We start from the raw sequence: 19,815 nt of genomic DNA, 5'->3' as shown, positions 1-19,815 counted from the left end.
CATCGCTTTTAATATTATTATGAATTGCAGACGTCAATTGAATTAAAAGCTTTTTATCCAAAAAAAAAAAAAAAGCGCTCATCAAAATATGCGAACAAATAATCAAATTTTTCACTGACTAAGAAATTAAAATTTTAAATTACTTTCCTTTTTTTTATAATTCTATATTAATGTTAGATTGCCGAACTTTTTTAATTAAGTATATAACAAATATACTTAATGTAACAAATATACTTAAATATATTTTTATTCAAAAATGATGTATGACTTTTCATTTTTCAACTACATAACAGGTTGCACGGTATTATAGGTGTCATTCAAATAATCAATAAGGCTCAAAATATAGAACAATAATTTGTAGGCTACATATAAAATTCCCTTCAATTCCCTTCAATAATTATAAAATTATAATAAATTAGCATTCATTTAAATATGAAATAATATTAGCCATAGTGAGTAGATATAAGTAATAGTTGTACGATTTATTTTTTAAGTTATATATTTCAAAATTTAGTTCTAATTTAAAGTGTGTTAATAATTACCTACATCTCATTAAGAAAAATTGTTTTATATTGTAACAAAAATAAATAATATTAATAATATTTTTAATCCTTATTTTGTCTATTAACCACAAACAAGCAGAACTCAATTTTTATTAAATTATAAATATTATTTATAAATAGAAAATAAATACAAATTTAAAGAATATCTGCATATAAAAATTTGGTGAATACATATTAAAGTTAAATTTTTTATTATGTTGATTTTTTATTTATACCTATATTATAAAATACAAAAACAATTTTTTATGTATCACAGAAATGCGTCAAAAGGATTCCTTGATATAAATAACTAATAATAAAATTTAGTTTGACAAAGTTTTGATATATAAATAACAATATAAATGTTAAATTTTCATTCAGCACTTTGCAACATTTTCATAACATTAATAGACTATCAAAATCCAGTGAGCTTATGTATTATATACATATGTCCCAATTCGGAGTTGTATGCGACGGTTATGGTGTTTTAAAGTCTTAAAACACTATAACCGTCTCATACAAGTCCGGATTGAGACATATATATTATGACGATTAATGTTATTTAAGTCTTAAAATAATTATAACTGTAGATATTATCTTTCAATATGGTAGTCTACTAAGAGAAAAGTTCATCGGGTATTATGATTTCGTACATAGCTTATAACACCTAGATTGGTAAAAGATATTATTTTTATTCTCGTAAAATAGTCTTTATTGTATTAAAAAAATTTTATTTGGTAATAATATATGTAATAAACTTGAAATTCAAATAGTTATAAAATTTAAAAAAATATATGTATTTTAAGAATAGCATTTTATAACTAATTTCGTGCAATGCTATTAGTAAGTATTGCAGCAAAATAGAAAATGGAATATAAAAGAAAAATGGAATAACATAAAAAAAGTAATTATATACTTTGATCAGCACGTTTATTTCATTTCATTTAAATTTTTTTATATAAACAACTATAACAGTATTATAATATATAAAATATCTTAAAAAATCAGATTACATTTTTAATATTAAAAATTGTATTGTACATATTTGAATATTGAACATAAGCGTTATCGGTAACATCGGCAAACTTTTATATTAACATTAATCCATCAATATTTAATTGAAATATAAAAATATAACATTTATTTTTTTTATATAAAATCGAAAGTGATCAATGATAGACTTGCTATACCTTAGCATAATTCATATTTCCTTAAAATCAGCCTCAGTAACAAAAATATTTTATACAAAACATGCGCTATTTACTAAGAATTTCGAAGAGATAATTCTGAAAGTTAGAATAGGTATAAGTATATATGTAAGTAAAAATTACTTTACGAAGATTTATTAAAAATTGCGTCACTAAAATAAGGAAAACAAAATTTTTTAAATGAGATTAATATTTACATTTTGAAGAAAAAAAATATTGAAATCAGAATTATAATTTTGAATTATTGTTGTTAATAGAGCGACTGACTTACGTAGATTAATTGGGATATTTTTTTTTCCTGATTTGAAAAAAAATTTTACTCTTATCTCAAAATTTATTTTATTATATGTAATATTGTATAGGGATTGTGATCAACCATGTCTTTATGTGAATGTAACTTTGCCATTCAAAACACTTTAGTTAAACTATGTAAAAATAGATTTTTAATTCTTTATTAAAAATTTTTTATATATAAGCAAATTACAATTATTTAATTGTACAATAATTAATTATTTTTAGAAAAATTCATTACATATTCACGTGAATACCTTTTCAATAACATTATTTAAATCAATTGTACAATAAAGCACAAAAAAATCATAATTTTTTAAATTCCATTCCAAAATATTTCTTTTTAATATTATTTTAAACATTCTTAATATTATTGTTAATAAATTATTAAAGTCAATAAATCCAGTATAAGTAAAACTAAAAATAAAACAATATATTCACAATTATGATTCAACAAAATATTTATATAAATTAATTACTATAAGATCCACACTTATTCTGAAAAAAAATATGTTAAAATACGCAATTTTATACAAGTTTAATAATAAAATTCCCCAATATATGGTTTATTTTTTGTTATTATTCTTAACCGTTTTTTTGTTTTTCTTAAAAAAATCTAGTTAATAGACCAATATAATATTTATGAAAAGAAATTAGTGCCAAAGCTTTTTATTTAATAAGTATCAAATATTTACTTCCTAATATATAATAAAAATGACCTCGTCAGAGAAGTTCATTAGAATCATAATATTAAAAACATAAATAAATAAACACGAATAAAGAATAAAAAAATTTTCTTTTAAGCTGATGAAAGAATTATAATTCCCTCATCATATGTATGTACGTTACTTTATATATAAAATACTATTTTACTACTAAAATATATTAATGAAATAAAACGAAAAATTTTAAGCGCCTAACTCAGCTTTATTATAAAACTGATGCAATATAATATAAAGTTTGCGAATACCTCTTTTTTTTTGGGGAAAAAGAAAATTATTTATTATAATATTTTTTTTTTTATTCATATATTCATTTTTTCTCGTTATCTTTTTAATAAAAAATGCGTTATGTTTATAAAGCTTTTCATTAAACTTAATATATTCATAAAATTTTTAAATTAATTTAATAAAATAATTTGACTCTTTTATTATATAATTCACAACATAGTTTTTTCTTTGCCCGTTTTTTAGGTCTTGCAATTTAAAAACAAAAGAAAATATAGAGAGAGAGACAAAAACATGGTTTATATCAAAAAATGTTGACATAAAAAAAAAAAAACTTTAAGCTTGTCGATTTATTTAATACAAATAAAATCGTATTAATGCACAATCACTTTTATAAAAATTAATGATAATAAATTATTAAAAAAAAATTTTCTAAGCTTCTATCTTGCATTTAATTTTTTCTTACACACATTCATACATGTATATAATTATAATGACTTTGCGATTATTATTTTCTTAAGAATAAGTTTTTCAAATAAATTTTAAAAATTATTTGTAATATTAATAAGGATTTTTTTTATTGAATAGTCTAAAATGGATTTAAAATAAAAGAAATATAAAATTATATGGAGTCCCTTTTTTTTCTTTAAACAAAAAATTCACTAACACATATAATTTTTAGTATTAAAATTGAAAAGTTTGTTAGGAAACGAAGCAAGTTAATTAATTTTAATAAAATTTTTAGTTAGAAGCAAATCAGACACAGACGCAGACAATCAAATCAGACACAGTTCTAAAATGCCATAACAAAGTAAGACAAACGCCTCCAAAAAAAATTTAATCAAATAACTTTTTCGAAAAGCTCATCATTGATCTTAAAAATTTTGGCACACTTGAATCAACCACACTTGCATAAAAATAACATTTTAAAAAGTTAAAAAGGAAAAGTAGTTGACGCAATAGTGCTCCGGTCAATTAAAAAAAACATTATAAAAGCTGATAAACGACTGCGAAAAATAAAATTGCTAATAAATAATTTAAACCTAAGATTTATAAATTATTAATTTTATTAGAGTTGTTCAAGTTTTTCCAAAAATGACTTCAAATCTTTAAACTTGATCTACTTGAATAATTATTTTATTTATAATTATTTCAATTACTATTATATATTAATTATATATTATTTCAATCAAAACTTTAATTTTTCAAAATTTTTATTAATATATTGTATTAAAAGAAATAAATTTTTATTTTTTTTTAGGTACTGAATTCCATCAATGTGGGCCCACTTCAAAAATTTAAATCTCGCTAAAATTATAATAAAATTTACTTAATTAGTTAATTATTTTAATTATAAAAATTCCATAAAATTCAAAAAAGTTCCATTGTTATTTTAAACATTTATATTCACAAAAAATACATAAAAATAATCAACAAGAACCATAATAAATATGACATTCATTTTAATAAAAATGACATCCAAAAATTTAGCAAAATAAATCAAGCAAAAATTTTTATATTGAGATAAATGTATACATTAATTGTTATATTATATTCAATTATATTTAAAAAAAAAAACAACTCTCAAATATATTTATTATATAAAAGTAAGTGTATGAATTATAATATTCTAGAAAATAAATAATTGTAATCAAAAATATAAGTAAATTGTAAACTCATGGTCGCAAAGGTGTATGTATATATGTACATAATTTTGCAAATCATCTTGGTATTTTATATAATCATCGAACTTTAACTTAATGAAAGGCACAAGGCACAAATATTTATATGTATGTAAAAAAAAATATTTGAAAAGAAATTTATTGAAGTTTTTTTTTTGTTAATTAAATTTATTATATATGTATATTAATTTAGGGAATTTAGAAAGTAAAATAGCTTTCTATTGGTACAAATTCGTTATTTTAAGTATGTATAAAAGTAATCAGAGTTTGGAAACGAAAGAAGAAAAAATGTTTACATAATATAAAAAAAATAAAATTGTTTTGTACTTATAGAAATAAGTGTATAACTAAAATTATATTATACTTACTATTATACAATCAATTATATAATATTAATAATTACCTACTGATTAAATTTTCTTCTTTAATTTGTTGAAAAAATACGTTCCTAAAAATAATTCTAAATATTGATTATTTTAAGTGTATAGAAAACTTTGAAGTCATCAATATTCTATAGGACTTGCTACCTCATTCTTTATTGAATTCTTTATTGAAAAATTATTGAAAAAGTATTGAACTTTTGAACAATATTATCATACTTTAAAAGATGCGTTTTATATGATATGGAGAATCATTTTCAATTTAATAGTAAATGCAACATATTTTAATTTCTAAATAATTTTATTACGTTCAATTATATTTATTTAAATATTTTAATTATTTAATTTAAAATTATTATTCTTAATTATCTGTTAAAATTAGTACTCTTACTGCAACATGATGGAAACAACACACATTAAACAAAAATTATTAATTTGTTTTGTTATAAAAAACTAAAACAAGAAAATAATTGACAAAAGTAATATTATAAAAATTAATAATAAATATAAAATTATTGAATTAATTGATTTACTTTAGTTTAAAAAATAAATTTGAATCAATGTAATTTAATTTAGTGGTTACTAGATTTAATTAATATAATCTGATTTTGTTTCAATAAGTCAGCAATATTCCTTTTTGCAATAAAATAGCGAGAAAATAATCAGGAATTTAAAGAAAATAAATAAAAAATTTAAAAAAAAAATTAGAGAATATTTTGTTGTAATTAAAATTTTCTAATTAAGAAATAATTTCAACATTATATGTATTTGTTTATTTTTTCTTAAGTAAGAAACAAAATTTTAATGCAAAATCAAATCATAACATTGAAATTTATTTAAACGCATAAAATTATCTTATCAAGAATCTTATGTTAATTCTTTTGAAAAAAAAAATAAATAAAATGATTCGTCATTCGCACAAATGTTCTAAATGACTGTTTTTTCAAAGGAATATTTTTAAAAGAATTCATTTCTCTTTTTTCTTTCTTTTTATTATGATTTTTTGTTTTTTAATTTTGCACAAATTTTATGATAACAAATTGAGTTTAAAAAAAAATATCCACATTCATGAATATATCTAAAGTATTATATAAGTACCAATGTATAGAAATAAATATAAAATTTTTAATTTTATTATAAATTTTATTTTTTGTTTTTTTTTTGTATAATGTGTATATGTACAGTATATTTGGAAACTTTTCTAAAAGTTTCCTAAAAGGTCTTTAACGTGGTAAAGTGTAGATAAAAGTTAAGTTATATGAAATACATATATATTTACACTATGGTGGAAGTTAGCTTGCTGACGTATGCAAGAAAAAAAAAAACGTTTTTAAGAAAATATTGGAAAATTTATTGATAAAAAGAATATTGAATTAAATTATATGTGTGTATGAAAAAAATTAATGCGTATTAAAAAATATAACAAATTTGATAACAACAATAAAAAATGATTTGATTTCGCAAATTTTTTATGATAATATCTTTTTAGAATTTAAAGAAAAACTTTTCTCAAATTGAAAAATTAATGTGTATTTGTAATTCTGTATTATTTTAATTATAAAATAAGTTATAATACAATTATATCAAATTCCAACTGTAAAATAGTGTATAGATAAAAATTTTTCAATAAGAAAATTTTATTTTATTATATTTATTAAACGTTTTATATTCTACTTTATATTACAAATCAATGAGAATGAAAAATTAATAATTATTTCATCATTTTCACTTATTATAGGTTCATATTATATTATAAAGAAAACATTGACATTATAACCTTTATTAGCCATATTTTAGTACCGCATTTTAGAATTATCTGTTTATTAAATTTCATATTAAAATATTTATAAAACTTATTTAATTTAAATCAATAATGTATTGTATAATCATTTTAATCAAGAAATATTACATCAATTTAATATATTCTATTAATATATTTAAAGAAATTTTAAAATTATAAACAGATTAAAATTAAAATTTAAAAATTTTTAAAAACCCGCTTCCAACAAATCATATCCAATATTTCAATCACATATCATAGCTATTCATTTCGGGTAGTTTTCAAGGACTCATAAATCTTCAGTTTTTTTTTTGTCTTTTCTTACTTAGGTTTACTGCTATCCTAAAAAAGGGTTTAAAAATAAGAAAAATTTATTTTTGTATCATAATGAAAGATTTACATATATATTCCATTTTACCTGAAATTTTTTTTATATTTGTATACGTGTTATAAAAATAATATTTGTATATCCTTAACACTCAATTACATATTATTCAAGATATTTCTGCTCATTTTGGATAGTAGTTACGTTTACATATTAAACATCTCAAAAATATGGCTCATTACAGTTGAGTGGATTAAATTATGCTGCTTGTTGTAATCGAAAAGGAATAGGTATAACTAAAGCCAATGTATGAAAATGTAACTTATAATATTTATATTTAAAGAAAATGTATAAGGTATTCAAAAATACTGTAGTTATATAAAATTAACCATTATAGCTAAAAACTACATAAAATAATATTAACTCATTTTTAAAAAATAGTGAATTATACTCAAAAAAAAAACTTGAATACCTATATGTGCACATATTGTTAATTGAAGTGCATACCACGCTCTCAACTTAAAACGAAATTTAAAAGCATCATGTTAATTTTTTTAAATTCGATATAAAAAAACAAGATTATTTGATAAACTCATATTAGGAATCAACTAAACAAAAAACTCTTTATAGAGTTTTGAGTATTTTTCATAATTTCTCCTTTTTTACCTTTATTCTGTTATCTTTGTTTTTTTTTTACCTTTATCTTTTTCTTCATTTAATACTTATATTAAGGTAAACCTTTTTCTCCAGTTAGTCGTATTTGTTACTTCTGGTCGATAACATTTAAAATCTTTAGACAAAAAATTTCTTGAACCTAAAAGGAATTAAAAAAGATCACTCAATAAAAATTTTGTTCTCATTATAAAAAACAAAAATTTATCCAGCCTAAAAATACCTAAAAAAATTAAAAAAAAAATTTACTACCACATACTAAAAAAATAGTAGTAATTAAATTAAAAAAAAACATAAATAACTTGTTTTTAATGATAAAGTTTTGCAAAAAATAAAAAAATTAAAAATACACTCAAAGTTATTTATCAATAGAAAAATATAAAAAAAAAAGCTCGCACTTGAAGAAAATAAAGTAAATAAAATACCTTTTGTTTACGTAGATAAGTGACATTTTTATGTGTGTACGATTGATTGATTAAATTAATCGTCGTCATCATCGAAATTATCAAGAAAAAACATCACCAACCAAATACAAGTACACTACAAATCTCTTAACAGCATCATTTTATTCTCTTTTTAACATACTACTCTCATCTAAAAAAAAATTAAAGAGATCAACAAAACATAGTTGATAATAATTGATAAAATAATTTATTAAAAAGCCATTTTTATTATTTGCTGCTTGTTTCCTTATTAAACGAGAAGCTTTTTATACACATAATAATTCTACATTAAATTAAATTATATATACCTTTAATATACATAAATACATACAAACATTTTAAAATTAATTTTTTTATTTTTGTGTAATAAGTAAAAATAAAAATATTTTTCGCGACAAAAATTTAATAAAACTCTGAACGAATATCATTTTCAATCAGTTCTTGATCATAGTTTCAACTGTAAAGACCTAAGAAAGAAAAAAAGAAAATATTAAATATATTAGAAAATACAAAAAGTGTAAAAAATTCATATTAGAATAAAAGAGAAAAGGAAAAGAAAATTTTTAAAATAAATAATTCTTGTAAATAAATAAAAAAATTTCTTTATTAAGAGAAAAATTATATTGTAAATATATAAATAAGAGTGTAAAAAAAATAATATAAAAATAAAATTTTAAAGCCCTTATTGAAAGGCTTATAACTGTCATAGGAAAAAAGACTGTTAAAGACTTATATTAAACGTGATCTTTTATAATAATATAATTTGACATAAAATTGAGAAAAAAGAAAACAAAAAATTAAATAAGAATTTTAAAAAAGACTTTTAATAATTAAAATTATTTTATTTTTGGAAACTTTTATTATAAACTAATTTAAAAAAAAAAACGAAAATGGTTTTAGGAACCAAGGTAATTATAAAAAATTATATTTAAATAAAAATATTTCAGGAATATTTTCCATAATTCAATAATTAATTACTCAATCATAAAAAATTATATTATTTTCTACTTTAATTAAAATGTTTACTCAAATTTGGGTCTCTTTCTTACTTACTCATTCAATTTCATTTTCAATTTAGTTCAATAATCGGGCCATATGCTTATTATATTGAACTTTATAGTGCCATTCCATTCTATATTTATTGAGAACTTTTTCTTAATTGACTAGAATTTTCCCTAGAATAGAAAAATAAAAGAAATTTTAAGTAACTAGTTAGCTCCCAATAATTTTTTTTCTCATTCAATAATTAATTCTAATTTTAATATTCTCACAATATTATGATAGTTGTCGCTAAGGTAACATTTACTTAATTTTTTTTGGTTCTTATACACTTAAAAAAAAGAAAAAAATTAAAATGAAATTTTTAAATTAAAATTTGCTCACTTCCACCCAAATCTACAATAGAATGAGATAAAATTGATATAGTTAGCAACATAAAAAATAAATAAAATTTATTTCTTTTTTTATTTTTTGTTATATTTGTTTTTTCTAAATTTTTTCCTCTCATAACTCATATTTGTAAATTTTTATCGAAGTTGAAATAGAATAAAATATAAGAATACATAAAATTTCTCTCTTTAATTTAAAAAAAAAATGTTGGAAGATGTGAAGAATAAAAATGGTGTAATTCAATTTTCATATTATTGGAATATTAAAGTAAATATTCAAATGAAAAAATTTAGTTACTATGACACGGTTTAAATTTAATTTTTTGCCTTATAATTGTTTCACCAGGTTCTTAAAAGTAAATCTACAATTAATTTATATTTATTAATAAAATTATTAAAATAAATTGCAACTCAAAATAGTCGCTGAATTTCAATTATTTACAGAATTGCAATTTCAAGCTTGAAAATTAATTAAAACTTAATAAAATTTATTATATTAAAATATCTGAAAAAATTTACATATACAGATATTTCGAAAATATAACTTATTTATTTGTAGTACAATACATTAAACCCAAATACAAAAGACAAATATGTACCCATATTCTGTTAATCCCATCACTTAAGCATATGAAAAAAATTTGATTTTTCAACATAAAATTTCGGAATTAATTATATTCAGAAAATTTCAAAATTTTTAAATAACAAGCAATCACGTCAAGTAATACGACTAACAGAATACTGGTATATAGTTGTATAAAAATAAAAAAATTAAGTAGTATACTAAAAAAAATGGACACTTTTTTTAGTGTTTTGAAGCTCTTGAGCTTGAACTCTTTTTAATATTTAAAAGTTCAATATATCTACATTTAATTCATAAATACATTCAACTACATATATGTATATTTATATTATATACTTAAATTTATTTATATAAAATATATATATAAAATATTTGAAAAATAAAAAACAATTTAAGTCATAATTTGAACATAACAAACGCATAAATCAAATCTACTTTTAGAACAGTAAATAATATAAGACAACAAGCAAAATTTAACAAAAAAAGAAAAAATGCGACGCAATAAAAGGCAAATCAGTTCAAATAATTTCAATAATTTGGTTTTTTTTTTTAATTAAGGTAAGTGTAGCTAATACTGACAGTGGCGGTAATACTGACATATATAAGGTTTTTTATAATTATTAAGAGATTTTCTCTATACAACATATATATATATTTTTATTTCTAGATTAATTCAAATTATCGCAATACTTCCTTTTATTTAGTTTTGAAATAACTCCAAAATATTGAACATAAATCAGTTTTGTTTCCATAGACATAGTAATGGTGGGTTGAATTGGAGAATTTCTTATACTTTTTGCTTAATTTTTCCGATTTTGTTTTTATTGCTTTTTGACTTATTTGAGGGTTAAAAATATATGTATTTATATTAAATCAAATATCTTGATTATTTTTTATCTTATTTTATAAGTAATTCGGAGTAAAAACGTTAAATAAATAAGAATTTTAACAAATAATTTCTGTCAGTATTAGAAACATCTAAAATTCGACCATGCTTCTATTACTGACATATGTGTCAGTAATACGTCAAAAATCCGTACTTTTATAAACTACGTCATTTTTAAAATATTTAAATTTTCATTTCCGTATTTATTTAATTAAAATCGAATTTGAATTTTCTTTCTAATGTCCGAATTCTGACACTAAGAATTTACTACAGGTTCGGAGTATTTTACCTTTAAAAACTGGTGTCAGTAATACGATCTAAAGAGGGTCAATATTATGTACAAAGTTATGTCAGTATAAAGTTTTAATTTTGATATTCATTTTAATTAATTAAAATAATTTCTTTATACTTTAAAATTGTTTAAACTATTTCAGTCAAATGAAAATCGATTACATTTGTGAAAACCTATATCTGACTATGACCTTTTTACCTTTTTAATAGTGATATTCGTCTAATAAATTGTGTATCAATATTGTATACAATACTGTCAATAAAACAGTACAATCCGGTTTCTAAAAAAATGCTTTAAAATTACCGTAAACGTTAACGTCATAACAAATATCACAACGGAAATGGTTCTCTTTAAATAAGAAAAGTAGTCCTTTTTAATAACCCAAAATGTTGTTCTAAAAATTGAGAATGGGTTGCTTTCGTTACGTACTTAATATATAAATAGTCTTTGTTAAAGCAAAAAGCAGCTTTAGAATAGGCTTATTAGCAGCTTTAGAATATATTGATCTGATTTCTTATAATTTCGTGTAATATGGTACATCATATTTTAGGTATTATTTATAAGAATACATTTGTAGCAAATATTACTTGTAATACTTTATAAAACATTATGTAATTTCGAATTAGATTTTCATAAATATCTTTTAAAAATTTTTATTTATTCATTGTTGCATATTAAGACTACTAGCAAAAGTACATTCTACAGTAATAATAAATTCAAATCAGCTGAATTTCACATATTTTTACCTTTAATTCAATAAAAAATATGTTTTTTATTTTTGTTTGAATTATATTTTTATTCATTTTTAATTTTTTTTGAAAAAAGATGAAATATCCGTAGAAATCTAAATTATTATTCCATTTTTATTTAATATTATCATTTTAACCATTTTAACCATTATTCATATATAGAATATAGATTACAGCATATGAAATTACATTGTCAGTATTAGGAACACAAACTGTCAGTAATAGACACAAACATTTGCGGTTATGTCAATATTAGGAACATTTTTGCTTTTCATCTTTAATCGAAAAATTATGAATTAAAAAATATTTTGATTAAATAATTTTATAAAAAACATTATTCTCAATTATCCAAATTATTCAAAAAATCGGAAACACGATCATTTATTGTGTCCCACATATAAAATATCTCACGCCAAAGTTGAATTTGTTGCGAAATATGTCAGTAATAGGGACACTTATTATATATTTAATTTTCTACAATATATACATGAGTATTTATATAGAAATAAAATTTTCATTTTAAACATGTTGTTTTTAGGTAAATTAAAATTTTATAAGTATTAGTATATTTATAATATTATACTTTAATAAATAAAAAGTTCATTTTATATACTTTAAAAGTTAAGTACATGGATAAAAATAGTGTGCTTAATAAAATATATACCATATATTTCAAATGATTATCGACCTCTAGTATTTTAACTTTATTATTTCTTATACAACCATACTTAAATACTAATTGTAAATACACCTGAAAAGCAATAAAATTCAAATAATTCAATTCTTATTTAATTGAAAATTAAATTTTAATGTATTATTAAAAGAATTAATTTATTGTTTTATTAAATGCTAAAATTCAAAATTAAAAGAAAGACCAACGACAATATGGTTATTCTTAAGAAATATTTTTAATTTCTCAAACTGAATTAATTTGTCTTTTGTATGTATAAGTCTTTTTTTTTTGTAATAATGAAAAATAATTAAAAATACAAAGAAAAATATATAATTAATACAAAAAATTAGCATTTTTTTTTTGTACGAATTGTCGCATTATTATTGTCTCGTTTTAAAGAAGTTTTTTTTTCTTTATTTTAAACGAAATTGCAACTTTTAAGACCTTTAAGTTCAAAATACTTCCGACCAATGTCTAGTTTCCAAAAATTAATCAGAAAATATCTAGGCCATCTTTTTATTTTTTTTTTGTTTTTTAAATAATTTTAATGATACACAAAAAAAAAAGTTCAGTTAATTTAATTTTCAATTATAATACAAAGATCTTAATAAATTTCCTGTTCAAACAAATTTTAAAAATTGTATATAAAATTTATAAATTTGAAATTTATATATTAAATCTGTTGTAACCTTCAAGATTTAAATCTAAAATACATGCAAAACTTGTTATCAATTATATATTTAAAATTTGTATAACATTTGTATTTGTATATTCGTATAGACTTACTTTTTATTTTTATTAGTTTATTAGCCTTTATAATAAGTTGAAATAAAAAAATTATAATACAAGCTTTAAAAATTTTGATGATTAAACAAAAAAAAAAAGAAAAATTTAAAATTCGCAATCTTGTTACTTAGCACGTGTAGATTCTTCATTACTTAACATAAAAAATATAATTAATTTAAAAAAAAACTCTCAAACTATCTCAATTCTTCTTTGCTCTCTTTACAATTTACTTGATTTTTAGTTTGTGTTGTAATTGTAATGAAATGATATGGTCAGTGATCTTTGTGTTGTGTTACTGTTTTTTTTTAAATATCCTTAAGAAATTTCTATCCCTTATCAATTTATGTTCATACTTATATACACAATTTGGTATTATACCTGCCATCATATCTATTACCTACTTTACCTATTTACTATTTTGTTATATAAAAGCAACCTAAATAAATATTATATGTATACATAGTATTGAAATGTTTGAATGACGAAATATCATCAGTATAAAGAATAAGATTTTGTTTTACTTGCAGAGACAACATACTAGAAGTAGAAACTTATTTTTAGAATTTTGTTTTATTTTAAAAGAAGAAAATGTATAAGATTGTGTGTTGCATTTGAAAGCGAATAAAAAAATTAAAGAGAAAAGCGAAATATTGTTTGTGTATACATAAATTTAATACCTAAGCTACATTATATTAATGTATATAAAAATAAAAATCTGACGAAATTTATTTAAAGAATTGCAAACATTATATTAATACTCAAATGTTTGAAAAATGAAAAAAAAAAAAAGAAAACAGAAGACAAAAATAAATTTTAAAAAGTGAAAATGCAAACTATAACAGTTTTTTCGTACCTAAATACGAGTACTATACTGATTTTAGCATTATCTTACTCAATAATTATTATAACAGCTGAAAAAAAATTAATATACTCGTATGTATATAATGATACTCGTGCACTTTGATTTTCTTTAGGTTAAGAATTTAGAATTACACGCGAATAAACTTTGTTTTATTTACAATAATGACATAATATTTACATACACTCATTAACTAAAATTTATGCCTAAAAATAAAATAATTATTTACTAATTAAAATAATATTGAAAAGAAAGGTTAAAATATTTGAATGCAACCATATTTTTGTTTAGAAATACATGTGTTCTTACAAATACATTTATGTATTCCATAATTTTAATTCAAAAAGTTTGAAAAAACAAAATTATAATACCTATACTTACTTAATAAATTCCATTTATTTAAAAAAAAACTATTAGAAAATATGAAAATCCTTGACATTGACTTTGAAAAAAAAAATCATTTGTCATAATAAAAAAAAGTTCAAAAGTAAAACTAAAAATTAAATTAAATTCAAATAATATAGAATAGAATTAGAACAAAAATATTCTTTATTATAAAAAATTATGAATATGGAAATTTTAAATACACCGAACTACTTTCACTCTGTTTGTTTTTATATGCATATATGCATACATAATTTTTATTAAAATTGAAAATCACTTTTCGTTTTATAGAAAAATATTCAAATATCACATTATTAATAAAATTAAAAATTATTTCTGTATTTATTTACTCATATAATTAATAATTTAATAATCTGTTTTCTATTTTAGGCACTTTGTCGTCACGTATTGAGAAATCAACATAAATTAAAATCTTATTTACAATTTATACAACAACAACAATTAAGAGCATGTAGTAATACATCATTACCACAAGCTCAACCGAAAGTTGAAAAACTTGATCAAGATGATAGTATACCAATATTGAGAATTCCACCAAATTATGCTGCTGAAACTGTTGAACAAATTTCACATGAACCAGATGTTGGTGATCAATTTTTGGTAAATATTATTTCCTTCTTTATTTTTATTTAATCCTTAAATATAAATATGTTCTTATTTAATTATAATTAATCGTTTTCTTTTTTTCTATAATTTTAGTCTAAAGATTTATCAATACGGCTAGCAGCTCCAGCACAATTACAACCAAAACCAGAAGTTGATGAATTAGCATTCGGAAAACATTTTACTGATCATATGCTTAAAATATTCTATCATAGAAATTTAGGTGGATGGCAAAAACCTGAAATAACACCATTAGAAAATTTAGTTATGCATCCTGCTGCTAAAGTTTTACATTATGCCGTTGAGGTAAATAAAAAAAAAAAAATTATTTATCTATATAATTAAAAAACAGATTATTATTGTAGGTATTGTAGGTCACGTAAATAAATTTAATATACTCTTGAGTTATAACAAATACTATAAATAGATAAACATTAATAATATTTCAAGAGCCTTATAGTTATAAAATTAATAATATTAAATTTTGATTGAAATATTAATTATTATTACGAAAATATTAGATTATCGAATTATTGAATAACAATATGTACAATATTTTATAATTAACATAATCAAGTAATTATTTATACTATCAATGAAATTTTTGGAAAAGTTGAATGAATAGTAATTTTATTATAACAACAAAGAAATCTGAATTAAAAAAAAGGATTTATTAAATAAATAATAGCAAATAGTTAATAGCAAAAGAAATATTACGTATATAAAAACCGGTTTTTCTAACCTTAAGATAAGGGTTATCAAAATGTGAACTTGTTATCAAAAATGAACGTGTAATTTTTTTTAAAAAAATTACTTTTTAGAATTTTGTCTGAAAAAGAAAAAGAAAAAAAACGATTTCCGAAATTTTTGATTAGTAATTATTAAATTTACTTGTTGCCATACCTATATTCAAGAATATAGGTATGTATATATTTACATTCATATGTATGTAATATTTATTTTATTATCAGTATATTGCTACCATCATGGAAACATTTTTAATTTTCATTTAAAACCTTATCATATTATTAAAAATTTAAATTCATTATAAATTTATAATTGTCTTCAAATTAATAAAAAAAAATAATTATTTGAAATGTTTAAGTGGAATAATTAGAATTTATTAAATTGTTTTCTATTCTATTTACAAAATTCAATAATTCTTTAGAACAATTTGCGTCATTCTGTCATATGATAAGATTTTTAATTATTATTTTACATCAATTTTAAAAGTATATAGACCCCCAATGGCGTGATTTTTGTTTTTTTAATAACAATACAATGACACATTTTGTTAAATTTATTATATTAAAATATAATTTTTATAAATCAAAACAAGTTCAACATTAGGTTATCATTATTTAATATTAGAAAAATAATAAAATAACAAAAATTATTTGCAGAAATGCATTTCGAACGCAAAACGTGCATGATGATAATATTTTTAAATTTAATTTATTTACGATTACTTACTAATTTTTGCATTTATCATATAAAAATTTACACATGTACATTTATGTGAAAAACAATTTAAAAATTCTTTAATCTTTTGTTTTCAATTACAGCTTTTTGAAGGTATGAAAGCATACCGTGGTGTTGATGGTAAAATTCGATTATTCCGACCAGAAATGAATATGAAACGTATGAATTTAACTGCAAAACGTTCAGGTTTACCAACATTTGAAGGTCATGAATTTGTTAAATGTTTATCACGATTGGTATCAATTGATCAAGAATGGGTACCACATACTGAATCAGCTAGTTTATATATTAGACCAACATTGATTGGAATAGATGTAAGTTTAAAAACTTATTATTTGATCAATCAGAACTAAAATTAAATTAAAAATTTAATTAAAATAATTATTATACAAAAAATATGCATTTAATTTTAATATATTAATATTTTCTTTTTATAATTTATAGCCCACCTTAGGTGTCGCATCATCTGATTCTGCTTTATTATATGCTATTCTTAGTCCAGTAGGAGCTTATTTCAAAGGTGATAAATCCGGAGCAGTATCATTATTAGCAGATCCCGCATACACAAGGTAAGAATTATTATTTAACAATCTCTAATTTTTTTAAAACTACAAAATCTTAATTAATTTTTTTAATAAAAATATTATTGAATTATTATTTTAACATATAAAAAATATTTTTTATCATTCGGTATAGAGCATGGCCAGGTGGTGTAGGAGATCGTAAAATGGGTTCAAATTATGCACCAACAATACGTGTACAAAAAGAAGCTGAAAAGAAAGGTTTAAATCAAGTACTTTGGCTATATGGTGAAGAACATGAATTGACGGAAGTTGGTACAATGAATATTTTCATGTTTTATATAAATGATGCTGGTGAAAAAGAATTAATTACACCACCATTAGATGGTTTAATATTACCGGGTATTACAAGAGATTCAATTATACGATTAGCTAAACAATGGGGTAAATTTAATGTTAGAGAAGGAAAATTCACAATGCCACAAATTGTTGAACTTTTAAGACATGATAGAGTAAGTTTATATAAAAAAAATAATAAATTGAGAAAAAAAATTAATTATTTCTTTTTTTTTTCTAATTTTAGTTATTAGAACTTTTTGGAACTGGTACTGCTTGTATTGTTAGCCCTATCAATAGCATTAGTTATATGGGAGAAAATTTATATATTCCAACAATGGAACAGGAATCACCGGTATTTGAAAAAATTCGTACTTGTTTGACTGATATTCAATACGGAAAAGTAAAACATCCTTGGGCTGTTGTAATTGATTAATATATTAGATATATGACATATTAGAAATATTAAAAGAATTTTTTTTTTTGAAGAAGAAAAGATAATTATTTAGAAAAAAAATATTATATTGAATAATATTTACAATGCAAAAAAGCTTATTTGCTTATACATACAATTGGTAAATCAGATTTCTGACAAAATTGATGATAATTGATGAATTCATATGAAATACTAAGTTAAATTTCATTTGTATTCCAAAAAAAGGCAAATTATACAAACAGGAGTATATTGCATAGCAGCTTTTTGCATTGTAATGTGCCGTAGAATCTTCTTTATGTAATTTATCACATCGCTAAAAGTTTACGTCCTAAAGACTTAGGCTCTCTCCTCTATTTTTTTTTAGTTTTCTTTTTTAAATTTTTGGTGATGCATTTATTACATTAAAACTTTTAAAATTAAAAAATTATTTATATTAATTTAATATATATTTTTAATATTATGTATTAAGTTTTTATGCTGTTTATTTATTATTTGAACTTTAAAAACGAATTTATAAAATATCTTTTAGTTAAAAAAATAAAGAAATTAAAATTAAAATTTATACAACTGTATACAAAATTTAAAATTAAAATTATTAAAAAAATTCAAAAAAAAAAAAGAAAGAAAAAACAATAATATCAAAAAATATTTTTATACGGTTATTATAATATAAAGCTTTATAACAATACGTAGGTTGGTTAAGGTAAAAAAGAAGAAAAAATTAAAATCAAAATTTATCAGACTGGCTCCATTTAATTCCTTATTATATAATGAATAAAAAATAAAGTAATACTTGTATATATAATAAAATTACAACCATCTAAGGAAAATTAAATTGAGTCACATAATTATCTTTTAAAAAGAATGTATAATGTTTAACTGTCGTAGTAGAGTCTGTGAAAATTTTGAAAAATAATTTCGCTTATTCTAATAGAATAAATTTTTATTTCAAATTTTATATATTTTTTTTATTTAAACAAAATTCGTACCATAAAATTTATGGACTTTTTTTTTTATTCAATATATTTAAATATTTATGTATACGTGTATATTGTATATTTTTAAATTTTCGCATGTATTAATAGTTCTGTGTAAATTTTAAGATTTTTTAGTTTAAGGTGAAATCTCGTTTTGGTATAATTTAATATTGAAATATTTTTAACATGCAAAAATAAAAAAAAAAATTAAAACCAAAAATAATTATTATCATTTCTTTATTGTAATCCAGTTTAATCATCTTAAATAAAATTCAAAAATAATAAAAAAAATATATACAAAAAAAAAAATTCCTTTCTCATAGCTAAAAGAAAAAGATTTATAAAAATATTACTTTCATTTAAATATTTAATTTTAAAATTTATACCAAAACAAGTGTCGTACAGATATAGAGTGCATTTATAATTATATTTAATATTATATTTTTTATTAATGAAAACTAGTTTATCTGTTGAATATTTGAAAAAAGTTTAAAATTCGTATGTATATTTTAGGATATACATACGCATAATGCATAATATCTTTTCAAAATTAAAAATACTGAAATAAA

At 20.1% G+C, this 19,815-nt stretch overlaps 1 protein-coding gene and 1 long non-coding RNA gene across 2 annotated transcripts; one reads left to right on the top strand and one right to left on the bottom strand.

Moving 5' to 3' along the window:
- Positions 1-7,061: 7,061 nt before the first annotated feature.
- Positions 7,062-8,667, bottom strand: LOC129619161 (uncharacterized). The gene is made up of 4 exons (XR_008697848.1): positions 8,253-8,667; positions 7,822-7,969; positions 7,249-7,451; positions 7,062-7,172 (listed from the first exon to the last, which is right to left on the bottom strand). It is a non-coding gene; the product is annotated as an uncharacterized LOC129619161 (long non-coding RNA).
- A 98-nt stretch (positions 8,668-8,765) lies between these two features.
- LOC129618708 (branched-chain-amino-acid aminotransferase, cytosolic) lies at positions 8,766-19,537 on the top strand. The gene is made up of 7 exons (XM_055533643.1): positions 8,766-9,178; positions 15,261-15,491; positions 15,591-15,800; positions 17,060-17,290; positions 17,421-17,545; positions 17,673-18,009; positions 18,081-19,537. The coding sequence occupies exons 1-7, from the start codon at positions 9,161-9,163 to the stop codon at positions 18,267-18,269; spliced, it is 1,341 nt and encodes a 446-aa protein (XP_055389618.1). The 5' UTR covers positions 8,766-9,160; the 3' UTR covers positions 18,270-19,537.
- Positions 19,538-19,815: the final 278 nt, after the last annotated feature.

Source organism: Condylostylus longicornis, unplaced genomic scaffold, assembly GCF_029603195.1.
Source record: "Condylostylus longicornis isolate FDR11 unplaced genomic scaffold, ASM2960319v2 ptg000010l, whole genome shotgun sequence".
NCBI lineage: Eukaryota > Metazoa > Arthropoda > Insecta > Diptera > Dolichopodidae > Condylostylus > Condylostylus longicornis.
This window is presented reverse-complemented; position numbering and strand designations above follow the sequence as displayed.

Coding starts and splice junctions, on each gene's coding strand:
- LOC129618708 (XM_055533643.1), top strand. Junction 15,492..15,590: donor ATGTTGGTGATCAATTTTTG/GTAAATATTATT, acceptor CTATAATTTTAG/TCTAAAGATTTATCAATACG. Junction 17,291..17,420: donor CAACATTGATTGGAATAGAT/GTAAGTTTAAAA, acceptor TATAATTTATAG/CCCACCTTAGGTGTCGCATC.